The sequence below is a fragment of the Capricornis sumatraensis genome, chromosome 4 (assembly GCF_032405125.1).
Source record: "Capricornis sumatraensis isolate serow.1 chromosome 4, serow.2, whole genome shotgun sequence".
NCBI classification, from domain to species: Eukaryota; Metazoa; Chordata; class Mammalia; order Artiodactyla; family Bovidae; genus Capricornis; species Capricornis sumatraensis.
In genome coordinates, this window is record NC_091072.1 from 140,331,367 (window position 1) to 140,347,377 (window position 16,011).

A 16,011-nucleotide genomic window follows, 5' to 3' on the forward strand; every position below is an offset into this window, starting at 1 on the left:
ATTAGCAATGTTGTGATAGTTTCAGGTGAACAGTGAAGGGACTCAGCCATACATATACATGTATCCATTCTCCCCTAAATCCCACTCCTGTCCAGACTGCCTCATAACATTAAGCAGAGTTCCCCGTGCCCTATACAGTAGGGCCTTGTTGGTAACCCATTTAAAATATAGCAGTGTGTACTGGCAACCATAAGTTCATTCTCTAAGTCTATATCTTTCTGTTTTATAAGTTCATTTGTATCATTTCTTTTCAGATTCCATAAATAAGGGATGTCATGCAATATTTCTCCTCTCTGTCTGCCTTACTTCACTCAGTATGAAATCTCTAGGTCCATCCATGTTGCTACAGATGGCATTATTTCCTTCTTTTTATGGTTGAATAATATTCCATTGTATAAGTGCAGGTTTCTTCACATGCAAATTTAGGTGTGTTTGCCACTGTAGACAACCGCAGGACTAATATTAATAACAAGAGAAAAAAAGAACAAAAATGACTAAGGTGTTAGGTTCTTCCTGAATGCTAACTCCGTTTCTGACGGTAGCAAAATGGAATCTTTCTCCAGGTACCCAGCGAGAGAACTGAGTTAATTTGGGCAATTTGATGATATACCTGTATCTTCTAACTACATTCTGTATTATTGTTGTCACAGTAATTGTTAATCAGACACCTATTCCAAATGAATTTGAACAATATTCTCTCCAATGAATAATGTAGAATGAAATAGAAAACCAAATTTCTTTCCTCCATTTCCATCAGATTCTAATTCTCATGAACAGCTTGCCTTTCTAATCTGTCACTATGTATCCACAGCCAGCTTGTTCCATGGCAGGTCCTCGGTGGCTACCCGGGGCCCCAGGTTTGAAGTGGAGGACCTGTAATGAGATGCTGTTCATTATTTCTGCTCTTAGAACACTGTCGATATTCAGTTTCAGAGCTAAGTGGTTTGTTTATGAAGTCGCTTAGTTAATAAAGGGTGGAACTCAGTTTTGAATTTAGATCTTCTTAGCCCATGACCCATGTTCTGACTTACTGTTCCATCATTACACTGCCTTTTCCAGCTAAGCACATTGTGCCTCCTTTCCACATCTTCCTGAGCACTGACGGGCCATCAAACAGTGAAGGTCATACCTGCAAGGAGTCTGGTCTGTGTTGTCATCTCACCTTCTTCTCTCTTTGGGCAAACAAGGGGTCACTGATCACCATGGAAGAGGACAGGAACCACTTTCTCCAGCCATTCTCTCCCACCTTCAGGGGTTGCTTAGAGTCTGAAGTCACACACGCACAACTACATCATCCTAGATAAGCTGTAGGATAATATTATGGAAGAAATGAGAACCAGGCAGAATAATAAGATAATAATCTTGGATGTACTTACTTTACATGGTGGTTTAGTTACTAAGTTGTGTCTGACTCTTGTGACCCCATGAACTGTAGCCCTCAGGCTCTTCTGTCCATGGAATTTTCCAGGCAAGAATAACTGGAGTGGGTTGCCATTTCCTTCTCCAGAGAATCTTCCTGACCCAGGGATCAAACCCAGGTCTCTTTGACTGCAGGCAGATTTGTTACCAACTGAGCTAATTTACTTTATAGTTCATAGGAAAAATGGAAAGGTCAAGAGAGAGAAGAGATGCAAAAAGAGGTGCACTTGAGGGAGGAGGTCCCAGGCAGGAGGGTGACTCATGACCCAGAGCTCCCACTCCCAGGTATTTACCTTCAATGCAAATTTATTTTCATACTAAAACTTGTACATCCATGCTCCATTCATGATTATCCCAAACTGAAAGTAACCGAAATGTCCTTCCATGGGTGAATGGATAAACAAACCAGTGCAGCCACACAGTGGAATTCTACTCAGCAATAAATAGGAATGACCTTCAGATACAAGCAGCAGCATGAATGAATCTCAGGGGTGTTATGAGAAGAGAACAGCCCGTCTCAATAGGTTACATGTTGTGTGATTTCGTTTGTAAGACAGACATTCCGGAAAAGACAAAACTGTGGCGACAGAGGACAGAGCAGTGGTCGCCAGAGGCTAAAGGTGGAGGGGGAACAACTCTAGAGAGAGAACATACGGGAGTTCTTGGAGGTGACGGACTTGTTCTGTGTCCTGTCCTCCTGCTGGTTACGAGATTCTGTACACGGTTAGGGCTTCCCTGGTGGCTCAGTAGTAAGGATCCGCCTAACAGTGAAGGAGACATGGGTTTGATCCCTGGTCTGGGAAGATTCCACATGCCTCAGAGCAACTAAGCCCGTGTGCCACGACTCCTGAGCCTATGCCGTAGAGCTCGGGAGCTGCAACTACTGAGCCCTCGTGTCTCAACTCCTGAAGCCCGAGCACCCTAGAGCTCATGCACCCCAACAAGAGAAGCCACCGCAAGGAGAAGCCCATTGTGCAACTAGAGAGTAGCCTCCACTCACTTCAACTAGAGAAAAGCCCAAGCAGCAACAAAGGCCCAGCACAGCTAAAGAAAAATAAATTTTAAGAAAGATTCAACGCACGATTAAAATTCATTGAGTGAATGGGGAGTTATTGTTTAATAGGTACGGCGTCTCAGTTGAGGAAGATGAAAGATTTCTGGAGACGGATGGTGGTGATGGTGCACAATAGTATGAATGTATTTAATGCCACAGACCTGTACACTTAGAAATATTTAAAATGGTAAATTTTATTGTTAGAACAGAGGGACAGCTCTAAGAAGATTAAATGAGTGCCAAATGCATTTTTTCCTATGAATAAATAAAAGTAGCACAAATTCTTGTATTAAAAGCAAAAGATTCTCAGATTGGATCCCAAAGCAAAACCAAACTATCAGTAATGGATTAAAAGATAGATCAATAACAAAAAAGAGTTCATTTTATATATGTGTGCAGGCTCAGGCGCTTCAGTCATGTCCGACTCTTTGTGACCCTGTGAGCTGTAGCCCACCAGGCTCCTCTGTCCGTGGGATCTCTCAGGCAAATATACTGGAGTGGGTTGCCATTTCCTTCTCCAGGGGATCTTCCTGACCCAGGGATCGAACCCATGTCTCCCACATTGCAGACAGATTTCTTTACCGGCTGAGCCACCTGGGAAGCCTTCATTTTATGTACGTGATGGTGGTGTTAGTCTCTCTTTCGTGTCTGACTCTTAGCAACTCCACAGACTGTATATTGATAAAATGAACGAACACAGTAACAAAATTCGTGGAACTGTACATCAGAATAAAGGAAGTCAATGGTAAAACAGTCCTGTGGAAACGGAGGGTACTGATGCTAGTAACAGCGATGACGGGATGCGACTCGGGTAGGTAATGTGCTCCCCGCCAAATTCTGCTATTCTGCCACCTCCTCTTCACTAGCACATCACCAAATGCCACCCTTGCTGCCTAAACCTTCCCACCTTTTCTCCTGGGTGCCTCAGACGGCTGAGCTGAGCTGCATCTGGGCATTGATTCTTTTTGTGATTCAAATGTTAAAGCAGGAGTGCTGGGATGAATATTTATGCATGGGATTGTCAAGCTTTGCAGACAAAAACCCCCAGATTCTGTCTCACGTGGATGGACTCTGCAAACAGGACGTTACAATATCCATCTCTACAAGGTCACAGTGCTGGTTTGTCCTAATTTGCATATGCTGATGGGACTCTGACTGAAGGAGAAAAGCCATCTTGCAGGGTCCCCAGCTACCCCTGAAGGGACTTATTGCCACCCTCCTCCTTTCATTTGCCTCCTGTCATTCCCAGGATCTAATGCTAAGGAACTTCGCTGGGCTGTGTCTGGTGGTCAGCACAAAAGCCTGGATGCCATCAGCATGTAGAACGGTTTGTGTTTTCTTTTTTCCTGGCATCATGGCCTCAAAACTTCCCTGTGAGGACCTGTTTCCTCTCTCACTGTGGGAACAGAGCTGCACGAGGAGTGTCTTACAGTGGCTGTTTAGTCGCTCAGTGGTGTCTGACGCTTTGCGACCCCATGAACTGCATCACACCAGGCTTCCCTGTCCTTCACTATCCCTCCAACTTGGCTCAAACTCATGTCCATTGAGTCGGTGATGCCATCCAACCATCTCATCTTCTGTCACCCCTTTCTCCTCCTGCCCTCAATCTTTCCCAACATCAGGGTCTTTCCCGATGAACTGGCTCTTCTCATCAGGTGGCCAGAGTAAGTATTGGAGCTTCAGCTTCACCATCAGCCTTTCCAGTGAATATTCAGGGTTGATTTCCTTTAGGATGGACTGGTTTGATCTCCTTGCTATCCAAGGGACTCTCAAGAGTCCAGCACCACAATTCAAAAGCATCAGTTCTTCAGCACGCAGCCTTCTTTATGGTCCAACTCTCACATCCATAGATAGCTACTGGAAAATCCATAGCTTTAACTATACAGATCTTTGTCTGCAAAGTGATGTCTCTGCTTTTTAGTACACTCTCTAGGTTTGTCATAGCCTTACTTCCAAGGAGCAAGTGTCTTATAGTGGAGGGTTCTTCTAATGGGATGGGACATTCATGCCCCACCTCCACCCTTCCAAACCCAACCCACTCCTCCAGCTTAAATCCAGCCTCCTTCAAGAGCTGTCCAGGAAGCCAGGTTACTTGTACTTTCTCCTTTGGAGTTTCAGTGGCACTGGTGTACACCCTGTGGTCCTGATTTTATCTAGCTGTGCACGTGGTGTCTTTCACAGTCTTGGATGGTAGGGAATTATCTACAATGTTCCTGCTCTCCTTGTTTTCGCTGGCACCCAGACCCTCATCCCGGTGCATCTCCTTCTTGGCTCCTGTCTCTCTCCTTTATCCCTGCATGTCTCAGGGCTCTTTCCAGCACAAAAAAACCCAGTCTTGACACTCAGCCAGAATTCTCTGGTTGCTTCTGATAATGATGATGATGACAGTTACAATAGCTTATCTAGTGTGTTTAACTTGTGCCAGGCACTATGCCAACATGTTGCCCAGATTAATCTGTTGAATGGTAAGAAGCTTAATGAGGTAGGTAGCATTATTAGCCCCATTGTACAAATATGGAAACTGAGGCACAGAGAAGTTAAGTGAGTTGCTCCAAGTCACACAGCTATCAAGCGACAGAGCTGGAGTTTGAACTCGGGCTGTTTGGCTCCAGAGGTTCTACTGCTTCTTTTCCGTTAGAGCATGGACTTTGTGCAGAATTCAACTCCCATTGGGACCCAGGCACTGCCTCCCTCTTCAGCCCCAATGCCCTCTGGTTACCATGGCCATATCTATTAGTCTCCAGTAATGACAAATGAGAGGTAACTCAGCAGTGGCCACAGGACTGGAAAAGGTCAGTTTTCATTCCAATCCCAAAGAAAGGCAATGCCAAAGAATGTTCAAACTACTGCACAATTATACTCATCTCACACACTAGCGAACTAATGCTCAAAATTCTCCAAGCCAGGCTTCAGCACTACGTGAACTGTGAACTTCCAGATGTTCAAGCTGGTTTTAGAAAAAGCAGAGAAACCAGAGATCAAATTGCCAACATCCGCTGGATCATCGAAAATGCGAGAGAGTTCCAGAAAAACATCTACTTCTGCTTTATTGACTATGCCAAAGCCTTTGACTGTGTGGATCACAATAAACTGGAAAATTCTGAAAGAGATGGGGATACCAGACCATCTGACCTGCCTCTTGAGAAATCTATATGCAGGTCAGGAAGCAACAGTTAGAACTGGACATGGAACAACACACTGGTTCCAAATAGGAAAAGGTGTACGTCAAGGCTGTATATTGTCACCCTGCTTATTTAACTTATATGCAGAGTACATCATGAGAAACGCTGGGCTGGAAGAAGCACAAGCTGGAATCAAGGTTGCTGGGAGAAATATCAATAACCTCAGATATGCAGATGACACCACCCTTGGCAGAAAGGGAAGAGGAGCTAAAAAGCCTCTTGATGAAAGTGAAAGAGGAGAGTGAAAAGGTTGGCTTAAAGCTCAACGTTGAGAAAACAAAGATCATGGCATCTGGTCCCATCACTTCATGGCAAATAGATGGGGAAACAATGGAAACACTGAGAGATTTTATTGTGGGGGGCTCCAAAATCACAGCAGATGGTGATTGCAGCCATGAAATTAAAAGACCCTTGCTCCTTGGAAGAAAAGCCATGACCAACCTAGACGGCATATTAAAAAGCAGAGACCACTTTGCCGACAAAGGTCCATCTAGTCAAAGCTATGATTTTTCCAGTCAGGTATGGATGTGAGAGTTGGACTGTGAAGAAAGCTGAGCGCTGAAGAACTGATGCTTTTGAACTGTGGTGTTGGAGAAGACTCTTGAGAGTCCCTTGGACTGCAAGGAGATCCAACCAGTCCATTCTGAAGGAGATCAGTCCTGGGTGTTCATTGGAAGGACTGATGCTGAAGCTGAAACTCTAATACTTTGGCCACCTCATGCAGAGAGCTGACTCATTGGAAAAGACCCTGATGCTGGGAGGGATTGGGGGCAGGAGGAGAAGGGGATGACAGAGGATGAGGTGGCTGGATGGCATCACCAACTCGATGGACATAAGTCTGAGTGAATTTCGGGAGTTGGTGATGGACAGGGAGGCCTGGCGTGCTGCGATTCATGGGATCGCAAAGAGTCGGACACGACTGAGCGACTGAACTGAACTGAAGTGAAAGACAAATGCAGAAAGGGAATGCAGCCTCTCTCAGGGCCCTGTCCGACTGGTGTCTATCTAGAAACGCTTTGGCTCCTCTTGCCCTGCTACAAGACTCTCCCTGCATCTCTTAGCTCCAGGGCTTCAGCCTTTGTAGGCCTGTTCAGGACAGCGCCACTTGCTCTGGGCTCCTCTGTCATGGGCGCGCGGTTCCGTGATGCCCCGCACGTGGCTCCTGGCCCACTGGCCACACCAGGCTTGCCTCCTTGTCTGGCCTTGGTGTTAGCTGCTCCCTGCACTTGCTGCACTTTCCCCTGATCTTCACATGCCGAATTCCTCCTCTCATCCAGGGCTTTGCTCAGATCCACCTTCTCAGACAGGCCTTCTCAGGCCAGCCGGGCTAAACTCGTCTTCCTGCCAGTCAGTCACCCTGTGTCCCGTGTCCAAGCTGCGTCAGTTTCTCCCCAGAACGTGGTTTTCACTACTTGAGATCACCTGTGGGCTCGTGATCTGTGGCTGCACAGCAGTTTACCCCAGCACTTGGTGGCTTAAGCAAGAGCCATTGCACTGTATTTCCCCAACTTGTGAGTCAGATATGCGGGCAGGGTTGCCTGGTGCCCTGACTGGAGCATTTGGAAGGTTGGGTTCAGCCAGGCCTGGAGACAGAAGTGCCTACACATCACAGCTCTGACATGGAGCCCATGGGGGTGTTGACTTCTTACAGAGGCCCGGGTGGAAACCACAAAGCTTCTTATGCTGAATCCTCAGAAGTCCCAGTGTTCTTTCTGCACGTTCTATTGGTCAAGCAAGTCACAAGCCCAGATCAGAATTAATTTTGGAGAGTGTAGGCTTCATTTCTTATACAAGGACTGGAAAAGAATCTGTGGCTGTGTATTAGTCAACTACACATTATAGTTTATTTTATTTGGGGCTGCACTGGGTCTACATTGCTGCATGTAGGCTTTCTCAAGTTGCAGTGAGTGGGTGCTGCTCGCCTTGCAGTGGTGTCTCTTGTTGCAGAGCACTGGCTGTGGGGCATTCGTGCTTCAGTAGTTACAGAGCAAGGGCCTAGCTGCCCTGGGGCACGTGAGATCTTCTAAGGTCAGGAATCAAACCTGTGTCCCCTGCATTGGCAGGCAGATTCTTAACCACTGGGCCACCACAAAGTCCCCAGTCCACTACATTAAAAAAAAAAAAAAAAAGGTTTATTATCTGTCCCCTTTGTTTACAGTATGAACTCCTTGAAGGCAGGTTCTTCCTCTCCTGTCACATTGCATCCCCAGCACCCAGAATATGGTGATAGATACTGTAAATATGTGCTGAATGTCTATAAGAATGAAATGATGAATGAATGAAAAGGTAAAGGAATGAAAAACTGAATGAATGTTTACATCCCTCTCTGGTATGTAAACTTCCTGAAAACAAGAGTCTGAAGTTTTCATCTTTGAATCCTCATAAATACAGGCTCTGCACTATTAGATGCTCAGAATATATATTTCTCAAATAAATGGAGGCATTTAAACTGTTATCATTAAAAGAGTTGAGAGAGTTATTCTCAGCACATACATAGGTGTTGAGTATCAGTAGCTGCTATGAACAAATTAATAATGCTGTATACATAGTAAAATCAGTTCATGTATTTAATAAACAAGCAAAATGGACCAGATCTCCACTCCCTTGTTGTTGTTCGGTCACTCAGTCATGCCCAACTCTTTGCAACTCCAGGGACTGCAACACACCAGGCTTCCTTCACCTTCGCTATCTCCTGGAGTTTGTGCAAACTCATGTCTATTGAGTTGATGATGCCACTTCCTTGACATCTTGCCTTTTCCCTTTCTCTCTGAAGGGTGCAGAAGGGCCTCTCTAATGGGAGGGATTAGCCAGTACCACTCCAGGGCCCCCAACTCCCCTCATCTCTGGGTTGGGGTGGAGCCTTTTTCTTGCCTCCACACCTTTCCCCTCCCTGATAGCCAAGATTCACTCACTTTGAGGTCATTAATGTGAGGGCTCAGATAATCATCTGAGCCTCTCAGATGGCTGAATTCTGATTCCCAGCTGCTCTCCAGGAGGATCAAGTGAGATTACAGGTCCCTTAACATTCTGGCACCTTCCTGCCCTTGGGTGAGAGCCTGCTTACAATTATGGCTGGACTCCCTGGGTTGAACCCTGAGAGGGAGTTGGCATCTGATATTCCAGGAAGGGAAAGGTGCCCTCACCAAGTGGCCCCACATACACATGCATAGAGTCCCTTGCCGGTGAGCAAAGGTAGGACCTGGCAGCTGGTGTTTGAGCCGCGGTTGGAGGACTCAGCTCAAGGGTCAAGCCCTATAAGCTGGTCCTCCTATTTCACTCTGTGGCCTGGAACAACTCCTTGGTTTCTTCAGAGCCTCAGTTTTCTCATCTGTGAAATGAGACTGATCCCCAACATTTCTTCATTTCTGTGTTTTTGTTTTTATGTTTTTTTGGTGTCTCCTGGTGGCTCAGCAGGTAAAGAATCTACCTGCAATGCACCAGACACAGGAGACCCGAGTTCGATCCCTGGGTCAGGAAGATCCCCTGGTGGAGGAAATGGCAACCCACTCCAGTATTCTTGCCAGGAGAATTCCATGGACCAAGAGCCTGGTGGGCTAGAGTTCATAGGATCACAAAGAGTCAGATACAACTGAGCAACTAAGCACATATTTTTATAATCTAGAGAAACATTCCAAGTTCAAGAAAGCTCTGTAATAGCCAAAGGTGACTAATAAGGAATAACTATATAAAATTCCCTGTTTCAAAATCAGACCAAGCTTTTTAATTCGATGCTGGTTTCCTTGGTGTATTGGGGGTCTTTAATTAAAAAAAAAAATTTTCTCAGAGTCCTCCCTGTTCCATGGATTTTAAGACCCCTGGTTCTGGACAGTACTAAGTCTTACTCCTTCCCCAAACCGCAGGGAGCACTGACTGCCGTTCAGGTTAAACAAACGCCGTAGAACACCTCACAGCTTGGAGTAAGTTTTATTATCGGGCATTTATTGGAAACATCAGGTGGTATTTGGAAGATCCTTCCTTTTCCTTCTTCCTTACTGAAAATAAAGTTCTCCATGGCCATTAATTTTAGTGAAATTCAAGTCCCAGTGACAGTGTTTTTAAAATATAGGTTTTATTTAAATTTCACCAATCTGGGACAAGAATTTTTCAGAGGAAAAGGCCGGCTTACTTCTGCTTCCGCTCTGGCTGATTCTGGGATGATACACTCACCCGTTTGGTCCCCAGACTGGCCAAGTTTAAGGAACAAATTAGGAAACAGGAGTTTTCCATCTTAGGGGACATAATGTAACATGGGACAGTTTTAGGTATGAGAACCTCACCCTCTTGGAAGCAGTTAATAGTTTTGAGAATTCGCCATGTGCCAGATATTGTGTTAAGTGATCCTAGATATTATCGTAATCGTAATTAAAAAAAAATACTTCCAGGAAAATAGGGCTCCATGAAGTTAAAGAACTAGCCCATGTTCATACAGTTGGTCAAAGAACTGGAATTCAAATCCAAATTGTCTGCCTTCAAGACCAATGCTTTCCATAGGCCTGTGCCTCCCATTCTTCTTGTGTTGGCAATTTCTGACTGTTTTCTTACAGAAGATGCTGTCACCATACAAGAGTCTTGCACTGTTGTTATATACTCCTTTATATCCTTAATAGTTTTAAACTGTTTTTAGAGAATTTTATCTCGCTGGTGGCTTGTCTTTCTGTGATCTTAACGGTACCTTTCAAAGAGTTCTTCATTTTTACGAAGTCCAACTTAGTTGTTTTTGATATTGGATTATACTTTTGGTGTCACATCTAAGAAATCTTTGTCTAATTCAAGGTGACAAAGCCTTTCTCTAATATTTTCTTCTGGACGTATTATAGTTTTAGGAGTTGTATTTAGGTACATTGATCCAGTTCAGTTCAGTCGCTCAGTCATGTCCGACTCTTTGCGACCCCATGAATTGCAGCACGCCAGGCCTCCCTGTCCATCACCAACTCCCAGGGTTCACTCAGACTCACGTCCATCAAGTCAGTGATGCCATCTAGCCATCTCATCCTCTGTCGTCCCCTTCTCCTCCTGCCCCCAATCCCTCCCAGCATCAGGGTCTTTTCCAATGAGTCAACTCTTCACATGAGGTGGCCAAAGTACTGGAGTTTCAGCTTTAGCATCATTCCTTCCAAAGAAATCCCAGGGCTGATCTCCTTCAGAATGGACTGGTTGGATCTCCTTGCAGTCCAAGGGACTCTCAAGAGTCTTCTCCAACACCACAGTTCAAAAGCATCAATTCTTCGGTGCTCAGCCTTCTTCACAGTCCAACTCTCACATCTATACATGACTACTGGAAAAACCATAGCCTTGACTAGACGGACCTTTGTTGGCAAAGTAATGTCTCTGCTTTTCAGTATGTTATCTAGGTTGGTCATGGCTTTTCTTGCAAGGAGTAAGCATCTTTTAATTTCATGGCTGCAATCACCATCTGCAGTGATTTTGGAGCCCAAAAAAGTAAAGTTTGACACTGTTTCCACTGTTTCCCCATCTATTTGCCATGAAGTGATGGGACCAGATGCCATGATCTTTGTTTTCTCAACGTTGAGCTTTAAGCCAACCTTTTCACTCTCCTCTTTCACTTTCATCAAGAGGCTTTTTAGTTCTTCTTCACTTTCTGCTATAAGAGTGCTGTCATCTGCATATCAGAGGTTATTGATATTTCTCCCAGCAATCTGGATTCCAGCGTGTGTTTCTTCCAGTCCAGCATTTCTCATGATGTACTCTGCATATAAGTTAAATAAGCAGGGTGACAATATACAGCCTTGATGTACTCCTTTTCCTATTTGGAACCAGTCTGTTGTTCCATGTCCAGTTCTAACTGTTGCTTCCTGGCCTGCATACAGATTTCTCAAGAGGCAGGTTAGGTGGTCTGGTATTCCCATCTCTCTCAGAATTTCCCACAGTTTATTGTGATCCACACAATCAAAGGCTTTGGCATAGTCAATAAAGCAGAAATATATGTTTTTCTGGAACTCTCTTGCTTTTTCCATGATCCAGCGGATGTTGGCAATTTGATCTCTGGTTCCTCTGCTTTTTCTAAAACCAGCTTGAACATCAGGAAGTTCACGGTTCACATATTGCTGAAGCCTGGCTTGGAGAATTTTGAGCATTACTTTACTAGCATGTGAGAATTTCCTATATCTTGTGAGATGTGGAATGAAGTTCTCTTTTTTACATATAGAGTTCCAATACCATTAGTTAAAGACTGTTGTATCTTTACTGAATTGCCTTTGTACCATGTATGTTGATCTCTTGTGGGCACTCTGTTCTCATGATCTCGTTACTCTCTCTGTGTTAATGTCCCACTGTCATGATGACTACAGCTTTGTAAGTCTCAAAGTCAGGTAGTATGAGTCTTTCAATTTTGTCCTCCTTTTTCAAAATCATCTTGGATATTCCAGTTTCTCCATTATTTCTTTAGTTTTTAAGTATTGAAAGATATAAAACAGCATCTAGAAGTCTAAAGATAATTTAGAAATCAAAGTTAATAAAGAGTAGCCCAGAAAACTTCCATAATCTAGCTTTATTGGGACATGAGGCCTTCTGGATATCACATTCCATTTGATTTGGTTAATCAAAAATTGTCATATCTATAGAGAGCAGATTTGTGGTTCCCAAGGGGAAGGGCTCGGTGGGGAAGGAAAGAATTAAGTGTTTGGGATTAGCAAATGAAAACTGTTATATGGACAATAATAGAAAAATAAGGTCCTACTGTATAGCACAGGGTACTACATTCAATATCCTGTGATAAACCATCATGAAAATGGATATATATATAATGAATGGGCTTCCCAAGTTGCACTGGTGTTAAAGAACCTGCCTGCCAATGCAGGAGACACGAGACTAGGTTTGATTCCTGAGTCAGGAAGAACCCCTTGAGGAGAAGATGGCTACCCCCTCCAGTATTCTTGCCTGGAGAATCCCATGGACAGAGGAACCTGGTGGGCTACAGTCCATAGGCCTGCAAACAGTCAGACACAACTGAACTGACTTAGCATGCATGTATAACTGAATCACCTTGTTGCAAAGCAGAAGTTAACACTGTAAATCAACTCTACTTCAATAAAAATATTTTTAATTTAAAAATAATTATTATATCTATCTTATATTGACTACCGATTTTCAAAAAACTAGAATGTAAAAATTTATACCAACACTGTACTGGACATGATTTCAACTTTCATTGATGTTTCAGAAAATACTTTAGACCCTAGAGTATCTCGGTCATTGTAAGCATCAGTTCTCACTGTCCTAACAAAATGGGAAATTACTGATTAAAGAGAGCACATTTGGTTATATTGCTGCCTGCCATGGTATCTATGAATACTCTACTTTTGACTGGGGGACACTATCTTTCAAATATCTGAAGTGTTACAACTGGCAGTTCTATGCATAGCATTCTGTCTCTTCCAATAAAGCATATTCGTATTTACTTTAAACTTGTTATCTGCTGGGAACCATAAGAAGTACTATTAATTAAGGCAGTTGATTTCTGATAATGTTAGCCATCACTGCTGTAGTATGACATTGAGCAGATAACTCATCCTCTTTGGGCCTCTGTCTTCATTTGTAAAATTAAAGTTTAGACTAGTTAACCTTGAGTGGTTCATACAACTCTAAAATTCTTTGACTCTTTTGTAGTATCTTTATTTTCTTAAAAATCACAACCCCTTAAAAAATAATTAAACAAAAACTCTTAATGGCAAAAAGCTCTGTGGTAAGTCAGAAAGTAGAGATTTTTTGATGCATCTCAGATTACCTAACCCCCCTGCATGACCTTACTTTTAACTACAGCCAACTCTAAGCAATGAAGATGGCATTTATGGTTACTGGTGCTGTGACATTTAGTGGCCCATGAAATCCCCATATTCTAAGAAGCTATAAGTGTCTCAGGTCAAGGCAAGGATAAAGGAGAATGGTTGTAAGCCCAGACAGCTCCAGAGCTTCAGAGAACTCCTAAGTTAGACTTTTAAAGGTATCTTCAAAGATTTTTAAGATATCTTCACTTAGAAATGGCAACCCACTCCAGTATTCTTGTCTAGAAAATTTCATGGACAGAGGAGCCTGGCAGGCTACAGTCCATGGGGTCGCAAAGAGTTGGACACGACTGAGTGACTTTCACTGCACTTCACTTAATGGTGAAAGCAACTGGACTTTAAATATCTACATTGGCTTTCCTATACCAGGCCACAGTATATATGACTGTGAACTCCAGTCATACTCTAGCTGATCATTGCTGTTCTAATAGAATGAGAAACTTGGAGAGTATGAAGTTTCCTAGAGAATGTAAAATGTAGGTATGAATTTAAACTGATATAAGAAGTCTTTATTGAGCACTTACTGTGTGCAAGATGCCGTGTCATGTACTTCCAATGCATTGTATCATTTAATACACACAACAATCTTGAAAAGTAGACAGTACTGTCTTTTTATTATATATGAGGAAATGATACACAGAGAGCTCCTGTTACTTGCCTTGGTGGCTCAGATGGTAAAGAATCTGCCTGCAATGTAGGAGACCTGGATTCAGTCCCTGGGTCAGGAAGATCCCCTGGAGAAGGAACTAGCAAACCACCCCAGTATTTTTGCCTAGGAAACCCCATGGACAGAGAAGGCTGGCAGGCTACAGTCCATGAGATCACAGACTTGGACACGACTGAGCAACTAACACACACTCAGAGCTGGTCTTCAATCCATATCTGTCTCAATCTAGAGCTTCCTGACTACCTCAGAGACGAGCTCTCAGAACTTGGTCAGCTTATTTAGAAAGTAAATGAATTTGTAGTATTAATTACAAGAATCTAGACCAAGAACACCAAGTACCGATGACTCACTCTTGGGTAAACCTGATGGAAGAAGGAACTCATAGAAAGTGTCCTGAAGAAATTGCTCTGAGTTACATGAATGAGGTGAAGGACATGAATTGGCTCAGGGAGAAAGGTGAGATCATGCTGAGGGAACAGAGTCTCGGAGGCCATGAAGATACAAATGCACGAATTGTGCATTCAGGAAGCAACATAAAGACTGATTACTGCAGGGCAATAGCCAGAAACAAAGCTGATGTCATAGGGGTGAACATTCAAGAGATTTCCCTTTATTATGCTATGCCCTGGCAATCCACTCTCAGTTCTTAAACACAAGAGGGAACATAATTAAAATTGCATTTGCTTTTACAATCTATCCTACAACTCATGTAGGATACATATGGGCTTTTAAAGCATCAAGGAAAGTAAAGAGAGAATTTCTTAGCAAAACATATTTGCTACCCAACAAGTGATTTTCAGGAGTATGATGTAGCTTGCCTTACATCCTAGAGCCTTAATAGTCCAACGATGGGGCCTGGAAGCAGATTTTACACAATTTTCAGAAGTAAAGGCAACTAGCCCACTGCAGTTAAGCTAATAGCTCATTCCCATCATCCCTGGTTTTGTGCAGTGTGCATACACAGGGCAGACGAGAGTGACAGATTCAAGTCAGGGGTGGGCATTTAGAAAGCTCTCAACAATATGGATTAAATTGAGTTGAATTGAAGTTCACTTTCAGATAGCAATTGCTACTCCTGAGCAAGGGCTAATGTTTGGTGAACTCTCATTGGTCCCTTCCATGATAAATCCACAAATGTTAACTTAATATCTCTCCACATTTTCTGAAGCATTCATCTTCTCTGTCTCTCTTTAACTCTCTTTTTAGTTCCAGAGACCTAATGACTTCTCACCCCCTTTCCGCTTTGGCACTGTGCCCAATGGCAGCACGGAGAGGAATATTCGCAATAACTATGCAGAAATGCATGCCTACATGGGGAAGTTTAACCAGAGAGGTGTCGATGATGCACTGCTCTCCCTGAAAACAGGGTAAGAACTGCTTCCAAGCTCAGAATCTTTGCTGTGTTGCTCACATTTCTTAAACATCCATGGAATAAGATGCACCGTGTTTGTGTGCCATACCAAGTTCAAGCAAAGAAGACTGCATTTGCACTTTGTGGGTCTCCAAGTTAAATTGATGGTATAATTCAGATCAGTGTATGGAGATTCCACTGGTATTATTCACTTATATATATTTTCAACAATTTTTACTTACTTGCATGAATGTCACAGTGAAATAAGAATGTAATAGATATAAAAGTCAAACAGGAGAGTCAAGGCTAAAGTTCATGTGTTACACACAAAATAAAGACCTGCTGACCTAAAAGTGAAATTGATTTTGGTGTCTTATGGACAAGGGAGAAAGAAACAATGAAAAGGGTGAAAGCTTTTAGATAACAAACAGTAAGAATATGTTAACTGATCTCCAATTCCAACAAAATTGGCACTCTTTGATCCAGCTCTATAATCTAGAGTGGATTGTTCATTCAAAAGAACTCACGAACTGCAA

At 43.2% G+C, this 16,011-nt stretch overlaps 1 protein-coding gene across 1 annotated transcript in view; it reads left to right on the forward strand.

Moving 5' to 3' along the window:
- GRIN2B (glutamate ionotropic receptor NMDA type subunit 2B) overlaps nt 1–16,011 on the forward strand; it is a 355,273-nt gene that overhangs the window by 329,462 nt on the left and 9,800 nt on the right. The window contains exon 9 of the mRNA XM_068970887.1: nt 15,331–15,491. Coding sequence (XP_068826988.1) covers nt 15,331–15,491 — 161 coding nt within the window. The remainder of the gene's footprint in view (nt 1–15,330; nt 15,492–16,011) is intronic.